The 22962-nt window shown below is 35.1% G+C and overlaps 1 protein-coding gene across 1 annotated transcript; it reads left to right on the forward strand.

Annotated features, from left to right (window-relative positions):
- The first annotated feature begins 120 nt into the window (after positions 1-120).
- On the forward strand, positions 121-21826 carry LOC131934597 (uncharacterized). Its single transcript, XM_059290658.1, has 11 exons — positions 121-250; positions 479-594; positions 776-1037; positions 2987-3171; positions 7820-8006; positions 15967-16079; positions 16193-16457; positions 18094-18320; positions 19676-19898; positions 20478-20582; positions 20756-21826. Exons 1-11 carry the CDS (start codon positions 121-123, stop codon positions 21340-21342), a joined length of 2400 nt encoding a protein of 799 aa, XP_059146641.1. The 3' UTR covers positions 21343-21826.
- The last annotated feature ends 1136 nt before the right edge of the window (positions 21827-22962 follow it).

Raw genomic sequence — 22962 nt, forward strand, 5'->3', positions numbered from 1 at the left:
ATATATAATGTTTTCTGAATTCTAAAATTTCCTCTAAAGATTGGTAACGCAGGAAACTGGAGCGTCAATTTTTCTGGGAACCTGAAAGGAACATCAGACACACCAACAAACAGGAACACTATGTCAATAAAAATAGTGTTTTATGAAGCTGGATGTTATCATATTGGTGACTATATTTGTAAAGCGATATACCTTGATAAAGACGGCCTTGAAAGGCTGACAGAGGTTCGTGAATATATGAACATAATAGGTACGTTTTTATACTCCAAAAATGTATTTTAGCAAATTATTTGATGGTATATTTAAATTGCTTTACACACTCCTGATGTTGTGATGAAGATGGTTGAAGCTTCACCACGATATAACTATATTGATGATTAAGTGGTAGATGCTAAACAAATCAGCCATTTTTAGCTAATTACTGTAAAAATTAGAAAAAAATCCATTAAAAATTTAATTAATATTTGTATATTTCAAGCATTAAAGATAGATTATTCGAAGTTAATATTAAGTCCCCAATACAATGAGGGATATGGTGCATATGAGTCTGTCAATCCTATAGGATCTCGGGTTACACTAACGTGTTTTGCTGGTGTGAGTATACTTATAATTTTCGTCAGGTAATCCACAGTCTAGTTTTAGATAGTAATCGTAATTGGTCAGATTATGTAATGTTTTAGACTTTATTTTGGTAATTTTTAGGGTTGATTTTATCAAATAACAACAATAACAGTGTAGATATGATATTCTAAATCTACTCCGCCTGTGATTATAGGGACCAGAGAATGTAAACTTTACTTGGAAGTTTGGCAAAGCTAGTTCTGATGTGAACAGCTTACAGAATTATCCTGAAGATGGTGATATAACGGTTGAAAAATACGCAAATTTAATCACGAATGAGTGTAATTGGTACTTCCGTTACTCATATCTGAGTTTTCAAATAAACGACACGTATGATAATTATAGTTACGTGTGTGTAGCTACAGTAAACAATCAAGATACAACAGTTGGGAGAATGACAATACATGCAAAGAAATGTGAGTTCATTTTAAAATCTTTTGCTCCGGAACATACAATTATTTTTTCTTTCAATAATTAGTTGTAATTAAATCTTCAAATGTTATTTATCATTTGTTGTCTTAATCACAAAAATTATTTTATTTTAATTAGTTTAATTAGACTCTTATATTCATATGCATTCTTTAATGAATTAATATATTTATTTATACATGTTATACAACTCACTACATTAGTAGTCCATATAGGACAACTCACTACATTAGTAGTCCATATAGGACAACTCACTACATTAGTAGTCCATACAGGACAACTCACTACATTAGTAGTCCATATAGGACAACTCACTACATTAGTAGTCCATATAAGACAACTAACAATAATATAATATAGGTCAGTGTGATGACGCAAGATTACGTCAGACATGTTTAGCAGATATAGTTTAGCAGAAACAGACTATAGGCCTAGTTGGTTGGTTAGAGAGGCCAATGGGCGCACAGGGCTGACCGGTCACGTGGGACGGCCAGCTGACCACTGAGGCGTGGGTCAGTAGAGAGATAGGCCGGGAGATGATGATTAGCTAGCGAGGGCAGAAGGTGTTAGGTTGTAGAATGGAGCAGACGTAGTTATGTAGGGAACAGTTAGAATGTAGATAGTGTTAGGATTGATCATGGGAGTGCGTAGTTAGTGGTATAGTGAACAGTCAGTAGCAGAAGTAAATAGTGGAGAGTATAGCTAGTTAGGTAGAACATGATTATATACATATGAATAAAGAACTTTGTATTTGGAACTTGAACTCTGTGTTATTGGATTCATTCGTTTCGCATCTTTAAAATCCCCACCCTCACAGTCAGACTGAACCAAATCTTCCTCTAGGGTCTCAATAAAGATATCCCTAATAAGTAACAATCAGTCGACATTCACACTATAATCCTGACTGCAACTAGATAGTAACCGGGATAAACTAAACACCACCCTGGGATACAATAAAGCTCTCCATAGGAAGTCATGATCGACTAAAATGGCATTAAACAGTATAAAAACAGTTACTTAAAAAACAGAAGCATAACTTAACCCAACAGTCGGGGGTGAACCAGAACGGTGGGTCAAGTCTAAATAAACCTTATCCCTAGCTTAACATAAGCCCAAGGGATACAACTGTGGGTCAAGTATAAATAACAAAGCCTATTAACTTAAATCCACTGGATAACTAAAAATAATAATGTGAACTATTCCCTTTACATGAGGTTCACAATCATAAGCCATAATATTAAGAAAAATGCATTACATAAATACAAATTGACTTTAAAATAAAGTCTGTCACCACGTGGTTCGACCCTACCAAGTTAGTGACTCAATGAAAGTCTAAATTTAGATGAGCAGAAAAGTTAGCCTATGGCAAAAATGCATAATATAAAAGTGAAATAGAAAATTTTAAAAAATCAACTATCCGACCAGAATTCAGGGACATAGAATAAAAACACACAACTTTGGATGTTGTTCTAAACTTTCGATGCCTTAGGATAGTCTAAGTTCTGACACGACAGACAACCTCCACATCCCCACAACATTCGAAAAGGAATTCGAATCCTGCGCACAAAACTGACGTACACACACATATTGCCCACTGCGCCGCAACAAATAGTACCCAAATCACAGCTAACAAACAACACGTCACGAAACAATAGACAGAATTATACAAAAAGACACTTAATATAAATATCAACAACAATATAAACAAAATATGCACAGACTAGCAGTAGACAGCGACATAAACAGCCAAACAGCGCCGCCATAATTCTGGACGACTTAACAAAAAAAACACGAACAGTTTACGACATAAAACGAAACGATATATTCGTCTTTAATCTACAGTAAATAGTAATATTCAGGCACATTCCAGCCATTCATATAAAAGCAGCATATTTAAATTTTCCTACATATACCAGTACTATCAAATGTTTTCCAGCAATTCTAAATCCAATCGTGATTGAGGAAGGGAATCAATTTTCTGTGAAATGTGACTCGTCATTGGCTGGAGTTCCAACTAGTTATGCTTCTGTTGTATCTTTGGAAATTACATGGACGAATGGGACAGAGGAACCAATAACGTATGCAAACTACAGCCTTCTACCACAACCAAACAATTTTTCTGTAAGATAAATTTGATCAAACTATGCCAGGCTACTTTATTACTCTTTCATCCATTTAAAATAAATGTACATACTAATTAATTTGCAAAAGAAAAATAAAAATAGTTTTTGAATCTAGTAAAATTTAAAAGCAACTGTGGTTATAAATATAACTTTCAATTCTTATGCATAAGCAAATGCATATGTGTATATAAATTTTAACGTATACAATAGTCTTGCTTTGCTTATTGTATTAATACACAGGCCAGTGGCGTAGTTAGGATTTTCAGGCCCCTATGTAAAAATGATCAGTGGACCCCTTCATCAGCCGATAGGCTACAATGGAGTTAAACGAAGAAATCAACTGCTACTTATGATCAGAGGTGTAGCGATGGGGGTGCGGTGGGTGCGGACCGCACCGGGTGACACCATTTATGGGGGCGACACCAAGGCAAAAAATAGCAAAATATATACAGAAAAATGAAAATTTCACTTAATTAAATGATTAATGTGAGTGAATTAAATAGTCTTTTAAGAGCAAAGTGGACAAATCCCGACACGAATGTAGGGGGGGGGGGGGGAGAGGGGGGGGGGGACACCATGACGTAAATCTGCTAATGATAAAGAAAACATGCAACATCCAGCTGAATTTATAACCGAATATAGATGCAAATCGTTAGTATTATCATAGTTTAAGCAATCACTGTGGGGGTGACGGTGGTGGGGGGGGGGGGGAGGGGAGGAGTTACATCAACTCAGCGTTGCAATATATATGACTGAGGAAAACGGTTTGGTTGAGAATCGTAATAAAGTATATCTTAATCCATTTATGGGGTGGGATGGGAATGGGTTGATAAAAAAATTAAATACATCCAGAAGAAAAAAAAATTGAATACATATACACATGCGCATACACATACTTACGAGTGTATATGGAATATATGGTGCCCTATCAAAACGGCCCGGGACAAATCGGCCCCGTCAAAACGGCCCCGTTAATATCACCCCGTCAAATCGTCCCCCGACAAAACGACCCAAAATAGCCCCGTCAAATGGGCCCCGACTTATTGGCTCCCGTCAAATGGGCTCCCGTTATATTGACTCGCGACATATAGGCTCCCCACAAATGAGCTCCCGACATTTAGGCTCCCGACAAATAGGCTCAGGACATACAGTTTCCCGACATATTGGCTTCCGACAAAAGGGCTCACAACAAATGGGCTCCCGACAAATGGGCTCATGACATATTGGCTACCGACAAAATGACTCCCTACATATTGGCTCCATACAAATGAATGGCATGACCACTATTGGCATAAAAGTAACCATTTTGTCCTACCTCCACTACTACTATAACCACTTTTTAATGCCTGAATGAAATTGTTTTTCATGAACCAACATCCATTCACAAACAAATCAAGCCCTTAACAGCTAAAGTCTACCAATTCTAAAATTTTGATAATGTTTAATTTACAACAGTAAAGATCTGTTGCATAAAAGCGAGCACAGAAGTGAACATGTACGGTATACATGATGTTTACATGATAACAACATTTTGTTTTGATAACCTACAAGCATACTAGAGGTAGGAAGGTAAAGCGTGGACCCTTCTCCCCACACACTGAGTTGGAACAGCCTATAACCGACTCAATTATGGAAGTCATAGATAGATGACCCTTAAATTAAAACATACTATATTTTATAATAGATAAACTAATATAAAAAAGGCCTGCCGAACAAGAGATGCATACGTTGTATTACTTAAGAGTGTTGGATAAGCTAACTCTAAAGAATATTGATGAAGGGGTCCCACTGGCAGGTGTCATATTCAATGAGACCGTTTTGCCGGGAGACTTAGTCTCTACAGAAACGGTATCGTCAGTGGTCCTTTTGTCTGGAGCCAAATTGATAGGATCCTTTTTGTCGTGAGCCAAAATGACGCTAGCCTATTTGTCGGGAGTTGTAATGACGGGGGCCGTTTTGTGGAAAAAACTAAATGACGGGAGCCTATATGTCGGGAGCCTTATCGACTGGAGCCCTTTTGTCGGGAGCCTATATAACGGGAGCCTATTTGTCGGGATCCTAAATGACGGGAGCCTATTTATCGGGAGCCTTTATGTCGCTGGCCATTTTGACGGGGCTCTTATGTCGGGGCCGATTTGTCGGGGTCGTTTCGACGGGGCCGTTTTGTCATTGGCCGTTTTGACGCCGCACGGGAATATATATATACGAGCCAACCCGCGGCGTATCATACGCCGCTATTTTGTTGTTTTATTTTCTACTTTTCAGTAATTCATAATTTGTGAATTCGACAGTACCAATGCTGTCACTGAAAATATTTGCTTTAAAACACTACCCCCCTCCCCCCTTTCCCCTAACCCCGACCCTACACCCCCCCCCCCCCTCCCCGTGAAAGCAGCCTCCGCTTAGTTACCTCTTGTAAGTTTAAAATCGTTTCAAACTAAGTTATCTGCCCCTAATAGCCGTCACTAATCCCGGCTCTACGATTTGTAATTATTTAGCGTGAACCACAGCTCACCAGACCATGTGGGGGTGGGGTGGTAGTGATAGTGAGGAAGAGAGGGGACTGCAAGGCGCGCTTGCAGCTTGTTTTCTAACGTCTCACAGAAGAGAAATATATATATATATATATATATATATATATATATATATATATATATATATATATATATATATATATATATATATATATATATATATATATATATTTCTTACGAGGGGGGGGGGGTGACACTATAAGGTGCCGCACCGGGTGACACCCGACCCCGCTACGCCACTGCTTATGATGTAATGCTTTAAATAATATAAATATGCGGTACATTTTATATTTTATACGTCCCGATTGTGTATTTATACTATGTTATTATGTAGCTTTGTAAAAAAAGTTACAGGCTTACAGTTAATATGTTTTAATAAGTAAACACAGTTGTGTCTTAATGGGATATGCTCCGTAAAAAAAATCACCAAATTTCTGGTCTTTCGTCGTGATGGGTTTCTTGCCCTTTTGGATACTTTCTTTATTTTTGTATTAAGAAAAAAATAACTTTAATGAGAAAAAAAAAATGTGTTTAAAATACCATTTTTATGACCTTATTAATTAAAAATGATCAATCATGCCCAACGTTAAAAGCCCTCTATGAAAAGTTTTATATCCGTCATCATATTGTATTTGGCATCATTGGAAAGCTGGATTTCTCATGTATTCGATAATCTTAATTTCTATCATCTCGGAAACACCCAAAGCTTACAATCGGCTTTACAAGTTACACTGATAAGATTTTTCGTGACCTACTTTTCGTTACTTTTGTCTGTTTTTCTCAGTTTGCAGGTTTTTAACAGTAAATACCCTACGATTTTTATATTTATTAAACAATGCCCACCATCATTTCAGTAATTGTTCGTTATGCAAAAATACAATTTCTGTCATGTTGGAAGGTTGATGGCTTTCGTAAAAAAAAAGTATATGGTAAATAATAGGCACATTTTGAATACTAAAAAAGGTGAGATATTTTAGACCTTGTAAAATACTTACTAATAGCTATTTCAAAAATTTATCGTGACAGAAGTTTTAATATATACTGAAATATAAGCAGTTTAAATTTGATTACTATACTTGCATAAATAAAATAGCGGTAGCATTTTTAAAAGTACCGAAAAATTCAAAATGGCTGAGGTTTTTTTGGGTTTCCATGAAAACCGAAATTGGTTTCAACCTTTTTTTCTGTATTTAATACTTACTTTCATGTGCCAAAAAAGTATTCAAAATGCTTTAGATCTTAAATAGTAAAAAATAAAAAATAAAAACTGAGCATATCCCCTTAAAGATTAATTACTTAAACATATGCAATGTCATTTACGTACATCGACAAATGCTGGACTCAGATGGCTGTAAAAACTTTGTCCATGGTTATTTTTAAAAAATGGTTCAGTTGTTATTAGGATGTTTAGTAAGATGGAATTTCGTGGTGGGCAGACAGTAAGAAGTGGGGGGAGGGGAGGTACAGGTCTGTGGGGGGGGGGGGGAATTTCTTAGTCAGTTGAGGTTTTTAGCGATGCATGTAAATTTACGGGTGCTGGATGCCGATCTCACAAAAGAGTCAGTTCAATATTATTTATAGACTAATTATCTCAATGGCTTGCACAACCATGCGGCAACTCCTGTAGTGATATTATTACTGATGGGCCCCGTTCGACCCTCCCAACCCCCCGCCCCCACTTACCTCCCCTCGACCCCCACTGAATTCCACTACTTATTGTAAAGTAATAAAGGGGCCTTTTTGAAACTTTTATTTATTTCTACAATAAAAATAAACTGGATTTTAATTTTCTTTTTAAAATTATTTATATAAAACAAATGTTAAAATTCCGATGTAAAAGTTTCAAAGAGAAAAGGGCCACTAAATGCCCTGGGCCCCTATACCTTGCTTACGCTAGCTTTACGGTAGCTACGCCACTGATACAGGCTGCATTATGTGTTATAATGTATTAAATTATTACATATTTTAAAAACTATTATGTCGACAAATAAAATTAAGTGAACCTATCTAATAATTTAAAACCTTGAATCAAATACATTTTAATAGTAGAAAATAATTATACAATAATTATGTTGACAGAAACATCATGTTTTATTTTAAAATTATTTTTAGTTTACACCGAATTCAAGACACTGGAAATTTAATTTTAAGAGCGGCATAACAGGACCATCAGTTGAAATAGACGTCGACGATGCTATGTGTTCAGATGCTGGCTGGTATTTGTGTACTGCCACTTACATAGATGATTCAAGCAACAGTGAGGTTTTAACATCCCAGAATCAAAGTGTCGCAAGTTTACGTAAGCTATATATATATATATATACTATATATATATATATAAATATATATATATATATATATATATATATATATATATATATAGTATATATATTTTAGTTTAAATACGTAACAAGAATCTACGTCATTAAGGGGTCATCCATTTATGCAGTCCACATGGGGGGGGGGGGGGGTGAGAGCGTCCGATAAAAACAACAAGACGCTTATGGACTGGAGGAAGGGCGGTCAGGTCAATGTGGACGTCTACAAGCGGAATTAAAGCACAAAATACTTATTTTTTTATATTTTAAAAAATACATTTAAAAACTGAACATAAAATATAGATTATACATTAAATCGGCAGTTCTCGTGTTAACTGTATTCGAAATATAGTTGTATACGACCTACATTTCTTTTTACAAGCGGGAGGGAAGGGGGCTGCGATCGCAGCAATTTTCTAAAACAATTTATGATATTTTAAGTTTGTCTTTAAACATATCAAACAATTGTAACTAAATCATAGTAGGCTTACATTTTTATGTACCCGAAATATCACACTTTTATTAACTCATCGCAATTAGATCTATAGCCAACTTCTTTGCTTACTTATCGGCGCATCTGCTGTTTGTCTTATTCCTGCTGGATATAGACCAGGGGTCTCCAAACTACGGCCCGCGGAGATCTTTTTGTCCACGGAAAAAACGTTTGTGGGTGCTGCCTGAGGAAATTAGCCCAGAAAAATCACGACATGCCTGGAAGAAACTGGCCCCCGAACTGAAATTTGTTAGTTAATGCGGCCCTCGGACTGAAAAGTTTGGAGACCCCTGATATAGACCGTCAACCACCACAAATCGATCATAATTCACATTTGTAGTATTTGCTTGAGTTGTCAGGCTCAATTCATTCATCTATCTTATATACGGACGGCCTATAATTTTTGGATTTTAAGATCAGTCTAAAAACGTATGGTAAATGTTTACCTAAAGTGTGCCACGTAAATTACACTTTTGCTTATCTTTGATTTGTCAAAAATAGGAAGGGAAACTTCAGGTCCCCTGCATGTTAGCTGATATAGAACATTATCCAAAGGCATCTTGTACAGTTGCTCCCATTTTTAGATGGGTTGTGTTAAAAACTCTATGCAAATATAGGGGTGGGAGTAAGCTGAATAAATCGAGGGTATAGAAGACAAACGTATCCGAAAAACACGAAATAGGAGAAAACTAAAATTTCAATGTTCTACCTCGATTGTAAAATAGTGCACAGTATTATGTGAACACGTTTCTTATATAAATGCAAACTATAATATGTCTAGTGTATGATATTTAATTGTATAAATGATCACTGTTATCCTTTAAAAGAGTATAATTTGTTGCAAAGTAGACAGAAATGGACATGCAACATTTGTGTTATGTTAACAGAGGATTAGAGAAATTTATGAAATTAAATTTATACAGCTTGTACCAAATATCAAATAACTTAATAAAACAAGAATAATTAAATGTAACAGAATAACACTTTATTTAATATTAACTGAGAATTTTACAAATCATCAGTCTCTTCTGAGGCATCAGGATGTGATCACTACATGTGTCTGAAAATGTAGCAACATGTTTTACAGTAGAAGGGAGGTTGTTTAAATAGTCTAACAGAGCAGATCCTATTTCATTGGCACCTCGATTCCGCATCAAACAGGGTAAAATTGTACATAGCCAGTTTTCTTGTGTAGCATATCTGAGGATCGCCAGCGTGTGGTGTCACCAATGCAGCTTGCAGATCAAAAGTAAGAGCAATGTAAGCTTTGTCATCGCAATCACGTTGCTTATCAATAAGCCCGTATCAAGTTCTCCATATATCGCTCTAGATACTGATGTGATAGCCTGTGAAAATATTTTGCGGACAGAGAGAAAGAGAGAGAGAGAGAGAGAGAGAGAATTGCGCAAATTGGCTTTTATATATTAGGATAGTTTATTTGGTGCTGATCCTCCTTTTCTTTTATCAGCTCACCCAAAGGCTCCAGAACCCCTTTTCCTGCCAATGATGAGTCAACACATCTAAATTAAAATGAAAACGTTTTGAAGAAAAATTCCAGACAAACTCTTCTTTTTCTACCATCATTCGAGTTTAAGAAATATGCACGAATTTGTTTGCCTTTTGATATGATCTTCAAGAACAAGGTTGCACAAAAATTGCTTTTTCATATTATAACTTGGAAGAATATAATATTCTTTGCAAATGTTGTGTCGATCTTCGTCAGATATTTCAGAGTTGCAATGGAATCTACATTTGCTGCAATCAACTGTTTTGGGATATTTAACAGGCACTGTCTAGCCATTTCTAGTAATGTACAACAGTTTTCAGGTTCTCTTTTCTTTTTCTCCCAATTTTTGTGTTCTTAGTATCTGAAACATTCCCGTCCTCATCGCGCAGGTTGGACTGATTGAGGCCAGCAGCCGTTTCAATCTGTTTAATTACTATTGCCTCTGCATGGATGTATTTGTGATTACTGTGTCTAGTTTTTTAATCAAATTTGGATCACAGTTTACAGCATCTACAGCATTTGAGCCTGCTGTTAATTCATGTGTGATTACTGAATCACCAGATTTACAGGAGGTTGTCTTTTCAGAGTACACATGGACGATCTGATTAGAGCAATCTGTTTCAGTAGTGCATCGATCAGGGTCAACATCGACATAATAAGAGCCAGCTGTTAATTCATTAGCGATAGCTGAATGAACTAATTCATATGAATTAGTTGTTTCAAAGTAAAGTTAGACCAACTGATGAGACCCAGCTGTTTCAGTGTGGTGATCAGGGCCTACTGCTTCAATGTGTTGATCAGGGCCAACTGTTTCAGTGAGGTGATCAGGGCCAACTGTTTCAATGTGTTTATCAGGGCCAACTGTTTCAGTGAGTTGATCAAGGCCAACTGTTTCAGTGAGTTGATCAAGGCCAACTGTTTCAATGTGTTTATCAGGGCCAACTGTTTCAGTGAGTTGATTAGGGCCAACTGTTTCAATGTGTTTATCAGGGCCAACTGTTTCAGTTAGTTGATCAAGGCCAACTGTTTCAGTGAGTTGATCAAGGCCAACTGTTTCAATGTGTTTATCAGGGCCAACTGTTTCAGTGAGTTGATCAAGGCCAACTGTTTCAGTGAGTTGATCAAGGCCAACTGTTTCAATGTGTTTATCAGGGCCAACTGTTTCAGTGAGTTGATTAGGGCCAACTGTTTCAGTGAGTTGATCAGGGCCAACTGTTTCAGTTAGTTGATCAAGGCCAACTGTTTCAGTGAGTTGATCAAGGCCAACTGTTTCAATGTGTTTATCAGGGCCAACTGTTTCAGTGAGTTGATCAAGGCCAACTGTTTCAGTGAGTTGATCAAGGCCAACTGTTTCAATGTGTTTATCAGGGCCAACTGTTTCAGTGAGTTGATTAGGGCCAACTGTTTCAATGTGTTGATCAGGGCCAACTGTTTCAATGTGTTGATCAGGGCCAACTGTTTCAATGTGTTGATCAGGGCCAACTGTTTCAGTGAGTTGATCAGGGCCAACTGTTTCAGTTAGTTGATCAGGGCCAACTGTTTCAGTTAGTTGATCAGGGCCAACTGTTTCAGTTAGTTGATCAGAGTTTTTTGATTCGACTTGGTTAGATCTTGTCGTTTTGATGAGTTGATCACCGCTAGCTAAACAATTCAATAATTATATCAGTACTTATAATTAGGTAGTCAATAAAAGAATCATTATACAAAACAGAAATCTACTAAAATATATAATTTAGAGTATTGGTATTGATTTAAAATTACAATTAATCACCATGTAAATAGTTGGAATAAAATTTAAAAAAATGGTTCAGAAGAAAGGCATTTCCTTTGTAGTTGCATTAGTTACTACTAGACTACCCGTCATCCGTTGGATAACTGTGGGTTTCGGGGGTCATCCATAAAAAAAATCACGTCTGCCACTCAGAGGCGTAGCGACCCTTCCCGGTGCCCGGAGACAAACTTTTCGATTTGAACCCCCCCCCCCCGCAAGATTTCGATTTGCACCCCCCCCCTCAAACTTTTGATGTACACCCCCCCCCCCTTCTTAAGATTTCGAATTGCACCCCCCGCCCCCTCAAACTTTCAATTTGCACCCCCCTCAACCATTCAATTTATTTTTCCAACCCATTTTGGCGCCCCCTAAGGTCGGCACCCGGGGACATATGGCACCCCCCCCCCCCCCCCACTCGCTACGCTACTGCACTATCTCTTATCGTCACAAAAAACAGACCCCACATTCAAAAATACGTTTTTTATCTTTTAAAAACACCGAAAACACCGATTTCGGACCAACCGTTCATATACTGACGTCACAGGTGACCTACTCAACTCTACTTCACCTGCCCAGTGTCCCGCCAAGTCTCAGACAACATGTTTTTATCGTTTAAAAAAAAACGATTCCAGCCGAGCATGTCTATGACCACACTATCTCTTCATATGCTTAGGAGAAATAAACAGATTAACTCTACTTCACCTGCCCTGTATCCCGCCAAGTTCAGATAGGCAACTTTATCATTCACATCTAAAAAATAAAATAAAAATTGAAAAAAAACAATTATCATTGACGTATTGGTCTAGAACCTGTGACACCCGCATGCAAGCCGAGTACACTAACAACTTAGCTATTAACTCGTGATGTCAAAGGTTTTTTTATACTATAGTTTAATACTTTGAGTCTCCTTATGCAACTTGATTTACGCGCATTGATCTAGATCTAAGTCTGGGTCTAGTAGTAGTAACTTTCGAATTAAATTTTATCTTTAATTAGCCAAACAAAGATTTATATAAAATAATGAAGGTTTGAAATTATCTAAATCTAGATTCTACGACTCGTTTGCTTAAGTCTTAACTTTAGTTATTGCGTAACACTTGCTAGATCTAGATCTAATCATTAGCTACGCTAATAGGCCCGGGATCGAGCATTTCAAAATTAGCATATTCCAAACAAAGATTTATATAAAATAATAAAGGTCTAAAATAGTTTAGTATATAGAAAATCATTATTATCCAAATCTAGATAGAATTATCTATATTTTAGATCTACGACTGAGCCATATTTAGAATTTACGTTTATAATTTAGCAAAATTATGAATCTTAAGCTACGCAAATAGGCCCTGGATCAAGCATTTCAAAATTAGCATAGTCGACACAAAGATTTATACAAAATAATAAAGGTCTAAAATAGTTTAGTATATAGAAACTCATTATTAACTAAATCTAGATAGAATTATCTATATTCTAGATCTACGACTGGTTTGCTTAAGTCTCGTTTTTATATGGATTGTATTTATAACTAATACATCTTTGATTTGACCTAGATCTAGATCTAGATTCTATTTCTATATCTATAAATAACTTTCTTGGACAGATTGTAGATCTAGAGAAATTTATCGTAAAACTAAATGAAAAAGACAGTTGAAAATTGATTTTAAGTGTTGGAACGTAATAGATACAGCAAACGGGCGTATTGTTAAAGTTATAGCCGACAGAAAATTAGCTTTAGAACGTGTTAAACTTTGGAATGGGAACACTATCTTCTTCTATAGACGCCGCCATTTTATTATACTAAAAAGTAATCAAAAAACTGTGACGTCACGCTTTCGTCGAGTCTAGTCGTTTTTCAAATCTTTTTTAAAAAATGTGGTTAATCTACCTATGAATAAATCAATAAATTAATTAACGTCTTTAAATAAATGTGTGATTAACAGTCTGTCTGCAATCAAAAATTATTCTGTACTTACATACTATTTTACAGCCCCCCATATAAAGCAGTTTCCTTACAGTAAGAAATCAGACAAACAAACAAAAAAAATATTCAAACATGTAAACAAACTTGAGTTTTAGTAGTATACTAGAATACCCGTCATCCGTTGGATAACTGTGGGTTTCGGGGGTCATCCATCAAAAAACATCACGTCTGTCACTCAGAGGCATAGCGAGCCTTCCCGGCGCCCGGGGACAAACTGTTCGATTTTAACCCCTCCCCCCCCCCCAAGATTTCGATTTTCAACCCCCCCCCCTTCAAACTTTTGATGTGCACCCCCCACCCCCACTCAAACTTTCGATTTGAACCCCACTCAACCTTTCAATTTATTTTTCCAAACCATTTTGGCGCCCCAACATATGTCCCCCTCTACTTCACCTGCCCTGTATCCTGCCAAGTTCAGATAGGCAACTTTATCATTCACATCTAAAAAAAAAAAAAAAAATTAAATAAAAAATTATCATTCACATATTGGTCTAGAACCTGTACCACCCGCATGAGAGCGGACTACGCTACAAACTTAGCTATTTACTCGTGACGTCACAAATGAATTTTTATACTATACTTTTGAGTCTCCGCGCATAGATCTAGATCTAAGTCTAGTAGTAGAATCTAGTAACTTTCAAATTAAATTTTATCTTAAATTAGCCAAACAAAGATTTATATAAAATAATTAAGGCCTGAAATAGATTCTAGATGTATTAAGGCCTGAAATAGATTCTAGATGTAGAATTTACATTAAGTCTAGATCTAGAATTTACATTGAGTATAGAGTGACCTAGATCTAGGCTAGATCTAGACTCTAGAATCTAGGCTAGATTCATAACTTTCCTTCGACAGCTGATCTTTAGATCTAGAGAAATTTATTGTAAAACTAAATGAAAAAAGACAGTTGAAAATTAAAATAAGTGTTGGAACGTAATAAATACAGCAAACGGACGTATTGTTAAAGTTATGACCGACAGAAAATTAGATTTAGAACGCGTTAAACTTTTGAATGGGAACACAATTTTCTTCGATAGACGCCGCCATTTTATTGTACTAAAGAGTAAACAAAAAACTGTGACGTCACTATTCCCACAAAGTTTAGTCGATGTTTTAACATTTTAAAAAAAATGGGTTACTCTACGTATGAATAAATCAATAAATTAATTAAAGTCTTTAAATAAATTTGTGATTAACAGTCTGTCTTAAAACAAAAATTTTTCTCTACCTACATACTATTTTACAGCTTTCCACGATGAGTGCAACCATGAGCAATAGTCAATCAGGCAAACAAACAAACAAAAAAATAAATATTCAAACATGTAAACAAACTTGACTTTTAGTAGTATATAGATAGATAGATATAGATAGATTATTAGTAGATCTAGAGTAGATTATAGTAACTAGATTCTACTCTAGATCTACTAATAATAGATTTCTAGTTATTATTATTATTATTAGAGTATAAGAGTCATTAGATAATAGTTATTAGTATTAGTTAGGCTACTATTTACTACTAGATTCTAGATCTAGAATAGTATTGAGAGGTGACTCATGGTATTTAAATAATATATTACCTTAGTCTTATTTTAAATAACTAATTCGATTTAAGTTATATTTATTTGATAATTATAAATTTAATATTTCTTAAATTATCTGTATCATGATCTTCACCAAGGAGCTTTAATATTTCGTAAACATTGCGAAACGTTTGTTTCTAATGAATTGTATGGCTTCGTGTCCATGTTATTTTGTAGTATGTCCAGTTGACGAAATAAATCACAAACATTTCTAATGCACAAATGATACTTGTCCAATACTACATTTGTGCTCTGTTGAAGTTGCTAAAAGAAATATACTATAATCGTATTTTGTGTTTTGTGTTTTATGCAGCACCTACAGATGTAGCCTACCGAACGAACATATACTTAAATAGCTCGGGCAAATTTAGTTTGAAAAATATAAAAACACTGTGGATAAGAGTAAAACTGCCTCAAAAAGTAATCTTAAAAGAACACAAAAGCTGTACTTAATTATAAAAAATGCAAAGATCTGATATGCAAGAATAATAATTTAGTTAATTGATAATTATACTTTGGGCTATTGTTCATAATATTCCCCTTATTAGAACTGAATAACTCCGGAAAAGAATACACAGCGGCATTTAAAATACTTGATTTCTTCACGAACAGCCCGTGCAGTTCCTGTGTCCCTGACTTTAGTTCCCCAGTATAACGAAGGCCTCGGACCTTTTGAGTCAGTCAATCCTGCAGGGTCTAATGTTGTATTGACATGTAATGTGACGGTGAGTGACATTATAGAATGAATTTCTATATAGAGTCGTTTTATAAAAAACAAATTCTTCTGTAATTCGATTCATACACATTTTTTACATCGGATTTTATTATTCGATTACAGGGTAGAAAAGAGTTGTCCATTAATTGGAAGTTTGGCAATTCGAGTAATAATGTTTACAGTATCTCACTATATCTTGCAACAAGCGACACAACAGATTTTGAACCAGTGCAAATCAGTTCGGGGACAGCCTGTGTCCAGTACCTTCATTCCTCAACACTGAATTTTACAACAGAACAGAAGTTTAGTGGCTACATGTATATGTGCGAGGCAACATCTAACAGTGAGGTCATATATGTTGGCAATATGACGATACAAGTTACATCAAGTAAATCACAATCTCTGTTATTGAAATGTACTCAAAATGCTGGCAGTCACTAGTTATGTCTAGTTCGTTTTTTACTTAAATCTGCACACTAAAATTAAAGTTATGTGCTCCACAGTCAACAGATTACAGACTGTGTAAGAATCGGTCGAAATGAAAATTTATAATATTTATTTTACTTTAATTTTGTAAATTAAATAAAACAATTTCCCGTGTTAGTATAAAATAAGCCTTAAATAATTTAAACGTTTACATTTGTTTTACATATTATGATTGGATGTATAGACCAAAAACTTACTACTTAATAATGGTTGACACATCAAGAAACTAATACTTACTAAATAATGTTTGTCGCATATTTTCTACTAATAATTAATTTTTTGTTATGTGTGTTTGTTCACAGTGTGCTCTCACTTGGGCGTCACAAAAAGTGTTACACTTTCTCTTAGATTGCAGATCAAAGAATATAAAGTACTTTTTAATAATAAATCAGTCAAAACAATTCATGTTCTATACATTGTGCAGAAAAAAAAACAGTTGTTATACATTACGTAGAAAACTATGTATTCTTTCAGCGATAGCTTTTTCAAAATAAACCGGGAGTGATCTCCCCTAAACTTTCTCGAATATTCTAATATAAAACTACGAGGGATGGCAACTCAGGACATAGACAATATTTGTAATCCATTTTTAATTACATAAACTTTTTATAATAGAATAGAATCCCGTAAAAAAAATAATTGCACACCAAGTGAACGCCTAATAAAATGTGCATAATCAGTGGTGGAACTAGAAAAATAAACCGGTAGTGATCTCCCCTAAACTTTCTCGAATATTTTTATATAAAATAACAGGGGATGGGAACTCGGGCTATAGACATGATTTTTAATCCATTTTAAATACTTAAAGTTTTAAAAATAGAATAAAATCTCGTAGACAAATTAATTGCACACCAAGTGAACGCAAATAAAAAAAAGCGCATAATAGTGCGCAATATTATTAGTACTTTTAAAATTTACATTAGTTTTTTGAGAAATCGGAAGTAGCGTAAATTACTACTTCCAGTCAACGGAAATTACTCAAAATTTAACAGAAGGTAGAGAATTAGATCTTTTACTTACATGTGAAATTTCATTTATCTATCTGAAATAGTACTCAAGTTATAGGCTTTTAAAAAATTCAAAGTAGGAAAAGTACCACTTCCGGTTATCGGAAATCGCTCAAAAGTTGATACGGATCTACGATTTTGATAAAATACTTATATATGAAATTTCATCAACCTAGCTGTAACGGTACTCAAGTTATCGTGTTTACACACGGACAGACACACACACGGACAGACACACACACACACAGACATACGGACAAGATTGCAAAATTATGTTTTTCCGTATCAGTGAGGTGTAAAACGTCGAGATTTGTAAAAATCTCGATTTTTTTTTTTGCACGATTACAATACTTTCTCTATACTACGTATATACGAGAAAGTAAAAATTAGTAAAATACAGTTGATTTTAAAAACAATTAGTACTTTTTTTATACACTGTAAACAAGTTTTTTTTTTTAATGTGCGCTTTAATTTTAGCGAATAACTAATTCTAGTGTAACGTTTTATTGACCATATTTTCAATGACTTAAGCTCCAGAAAGCACCACACCCGCTGTGAACGTCTACAGTAAGGATATCGTCAGCACCAGTGTTATCGTGGAGGGAGGAACTTTTACTGTGACATGTGATGCGTCACGCGCTGGTGTTCCACCAAATATTTCCACAGTTTCTAATTTGTTTATTGGTTGGACAAACGGGACAACACCACCAATAATCTACGCCGAATACAGGACATTTATTAAACCATATAATACCTTGGTGAGAAAATCTAGGTTTTTTTTTTTTTTTTTTTTTTTTTTTTTTTATGTGAAGTTTTAAACTATTTAAAATATTCCATGCTCTAAATACGTTTACGTAGACTTTTTCAATTATAGTAGAAAAAGATTATTAATTTGTATTTGATTTCACATATATGCAGCTGGCTTAAAGTATATAGATTTTTTTTCCTACCATACACATTTTTCTAAATATACGTTTTATTTAATCAATTAAACGTCACGTTTAAATAAATAGATTCAAAAGTTTAAATTAGATACAAAATTTGATACAAAACGTGTGTTTTTAAAACAGTGCATAAAAAACCGGTAGTGATCTCCCCTAAGCTTTCTCGAATATTCTTATATAACACTACGGGGGTTGACTCCTCGGGATATAGACATGATTTTAAATACTATTTTAATTACTTAAACTTTTTAAAATAGAAAAGAATCTTGTAGAAAAAGAATAGCGCACCAAGTAAACGCCAAACAATATGTGTATTATAGTGCGGAATATTATTAGTACTTTATAAATTCGCATGAGTTTGTTAGAGAAATCGTAAATAGCGTAAATTACTACTTCCAGTCAACGGAAAAAATCCAAATTGGACAGAAGGCATATAATTAGATCTTTTACTTACCTGTAAAATTTCATTAATCTATCTGAAACAGTACTTAAGTTATAGGCTTTTGAAAAATTGAAAATAGAAAAAATTCCAATTGAGATTACCGGAAATAGCTGAAAAGTTGGTACAGAACTACAAATTTGATTTAATGCTTAGATATGAACTTTCATCAACCTAGCTGTAACGATACTCAAGTTACCGTATTCACAGACATACATACACACATGCACACACACACAAACACACACAGACATACGGACAAGATTGCAAAACATGTTTTTCCTACTCTGGGATTTTTTTTTACACGATTACAATACTTCCTTTTATATATAGTATACGAGAAGTAAAAACATTTTAAAAAGAAGCTTTTAGGTAATAACGCACTAAAAAGGAGAGAATAAATGATTCACTTTAAGTATATACTAATACACTAATATTTAAATAACTGTTTGGTCTCTTTCAAAATAATTAAAAATGTATAAAATTTGTTAGCACAAAACATTATTATTGAGAAAAATAATTTGGCCTGTACCGAAATGCTCATAATTAAAAGCAGTTTTAAAAACATGAAAATTCGAGTAAAAATCGGTATTTCTTATTTAATTAAGTATTTTGGCTTGTTAAATCTGTTGGTTTGACTTTGTAGGCTTGTATGGATCGTTTATTTACTGGCCGTTTCGATTAGTACTTTTAGAACATGCATTAATGTTGTGAAAATAAATGTCTCCAGTACCCCCCACTGACGTCTCCCCCAAGGAACTGGACTTTCATATTCAGTGGAAACCAACAAAATACAAGCGATAAACCAAATAACAGAGACACAATGAAAATACTGATTACAGTTTATGATGCTAACAAAGCAGACGAAGGAATATATTTTTGCAACGCAAGTTATTTGGATGAAAATGATCATGAAACAACTGCTTACAAATCCCAACGTGTAAAAAACGAAAGTAAGTGTGTGCGTGTGTGTGTGTGTGTTTTAATTACAAAGTACCCGTAAATAACAGCTTTTATTTCTAGTAATAGCTACACACCGTTATTTGGTGTAAGAGTTTAGTAAATAAGTCTATTATCATTTTCTCAAATGATATTTATGTTGTTGTTATAGGTTAGGTAAAAAACAATATCGCATTGAAAGCAGAAAACATGTTTAATCTGTTAAATACAAATTTAGTTAATAATTTTACGGCGAAATTTCTAAAAAAAATCATCTCTTTTCATAGATACTAAGAAAGTGTGGAAGCAGTCTTATTAATAAACTCAATGCTAATTACTGCTAAGCCTGAAAAAAAAAAGAAACCCATTAATGTTCAGTCTTTCTAAAAGATAGAGATAAAGTAATTATAGGCCAAAAACGCTATGATCTCATTTACCTAAAGAACAGTTCAAATATAAAGTACGTGTACTTTACAGCACTTAGTATATATTTGAAAAATATAAACTCTATTTCGTCTGCTCAATGAATCGGTGGGTCTAGAATGAAATCTTTACGGTATAGTTTAACGTCACCTGTTTTTTACCTGTTAAAGCCACAACAGAAACTAGCGACTACAGCTTTCTGTACTACGTCATCCCAGTCGCAGCAGTTGTTGTTGTTGTGGGTGTTGTTATTGCAACGGTTTGCTTTGTGAAAGGTTGGTATCTTTGGCTGACACATGAACACACACACATAAACATTCACTCACACAGGTAAACACATTAACAAGCTCACACTCACTCTCGTATAAACACAATTAATTACAAATTGAATCGATTTGTGCACTTTTATTTACTTATTAACAATGCATCGTATTACTAAATTTGACAGTACGCCGTGATAGAGCAAGAAAGAGAAGATTTGATCTCAGGACCCTTCCAGCAATCAGAGCAGTTTCTGTGTCTCCACCAATGGACAGTAGCGGGTATCTGTTACCTGTCGACCCCAATGGGGGGTACGCCCAGATTTCAGATGTAGCAATATACGAAAGTTCAGCTAACTACTACAGTTCTATCAATGAATTAGAGTTTATCAAGGAAAGTGACGAGCAATCAGAGAATACAAATGGCCTTGAGCTGTACCAAGAGGGTGATATGGACACTCTTTCTGGACGTGATACTAACGAGGATGTTCAAGTTGACACTAAAAGGGATGGTCAACTTGACACTAAGAGGGATGGTCAACTTGACATTAAAGCAGACACATTAATGGCCATTAAGACACGTAAACAACTTGATATTCAGACTAATGTACAACCAGATACTAAGACAGACAAGGATCTAGACAAGGACAGACAAAACGATTCTACACCAGCCGATGACTTGAACGACTACACGAAGCTCTACGACACTCCTGAAAATGTTTATTCACCAGATGTAAACAAATATTCGACTCCTAATTTTGAAAGCGTTATTTAATTACCAGTAAACGAAAACTATTGTTTTGTTTACTGTTAGATGTATTGCATGATTATATAACTATTAAAAAATGTCATAAGAGATTATTTCAACGAGTTTTATACATGAGTTTAGAAAAAGATTCTCTCCTATGACATTGAAACAGTGTCTTACACAATTATGTTAGTTTTATACAGGAGTTAAAAAATAACGATAATCTCTTTAATAGTTATATTGATCCACGAATAATCATGTCAGGATAAATTATCTTAGACAACATATCACAAAATAACCATGTCGAGGACAGAATATCTCGAGAAAAATTCTTATAGTATTTTAATAAAATTTTAGAGCTACAAAAATCAGTTTTGTAACATCACATTTTTTATTTTTGTATCATAATCAATTTGTTTGTTTTTTTACATACTTTGTATATTTACATACTTAAGTACATATAGTTAAGTAAAGAATCCTCTAGATCAAGGGGTCTCCAAACTTTTCAGCCCGAGGGCCGTATTGACTATCAAATATCAGAGGGGTGGTGGGGGGGGGGGGGAGAGTTTATTCCAGGTATCTTTTCGGGGTGACGGAGACTCCCCCCCCCCTCCCCCTCCCACTAAACGAAATTCAATATACTGACAACCAGAGTTTCTTCCAGGCATCTCTTCGGGGGGGGGGGCTTAGCCCCCCCCCCCCCGAAAATTTTTTACCGCCCCCCCCCCCCCCGAAAGAAATGAAATTTATATAACTTATATAGTAAATATATAATTTTAACAGTGTCCGCCCCGCCCCGAAGAAAGTTTACCGCCCCCCCCCCCCCCCCCAAAAAAAAAATTTCAAGTTACCCCCGGAGAAAAAAGTCTGGAAGATACACTGCTGACAACGCACTCAAGGTCTAAGTTTGTTCTCAAATTGTTCTTCACGTAGGCCTGCTTCATTTTTGAAAATGTTTGTATGTTGTTCCGAGCTTTGAAAGTTACTTTGATGCAAAAGTTGTAATATTAGGAAAGTCTTCTATGGGAAAATACTTATAGAACCCATCCGCCCTTATTTGAACTTTTCTTTAAGAAGGTCATTGGCTGGGCAACTGGCCACATTTGCTTCAATGGTAATTGCACCCAATGCTACATTTTCAATTTGTTTAGAAGTTTTCCTCAGCCACCTCCAATAAACATTGTTTTTTCCGTGGACGAAATGATCTCCGAGGGCTGGATACCTCGCGGGTCGCATCCGGGCCGTAGTTTGGAGACCCCTGCTTTAGATCTAACGATCCATTGGAAAAATAAAATAAAATGAATGTTTCTTGACCTCGGCATTGAAGGGACGGTGTGGTCAGCATTTTGTTAGTACTCATCAGAGATAGGTGGACTCAGGGGCGTTCTACTGGCTTGAACCCGGATTAGAACTTGAGACTTTCGGGCTAGCAACCTAGCACTCTCCCCCTTTGACCACGCCGTCCCAATACGTAGATATAAGTGTACAGTTAAAGGAACAAGATATGAAAAAAACGAAGCTATACAGCTCGTCATTAATGTAGAAGAATATGTATGATAAAATCACACTTTTAAAACAATGTTCATGAACCAAATTTCTATTGTCTAAATTATATATGCCATGATAATTTGAATATTACTAATATAG

The sequence above is a fragment of the Physella acuta genome, unplaced genomic scaffold (assembly GCF_028476545.2).
Source record: "Physella acuta isolate Inbredline_101_S28 unplaced genomic scaffold, ASM2847654v3 ptg000113l, whole genome shotgun sequence".
In the NCBI taxonomy this organism is placed as follows: Eukaryota; Metazoa; Mollusca; class Gastropoda; family Physidae; genus Physella; species Physella acuta.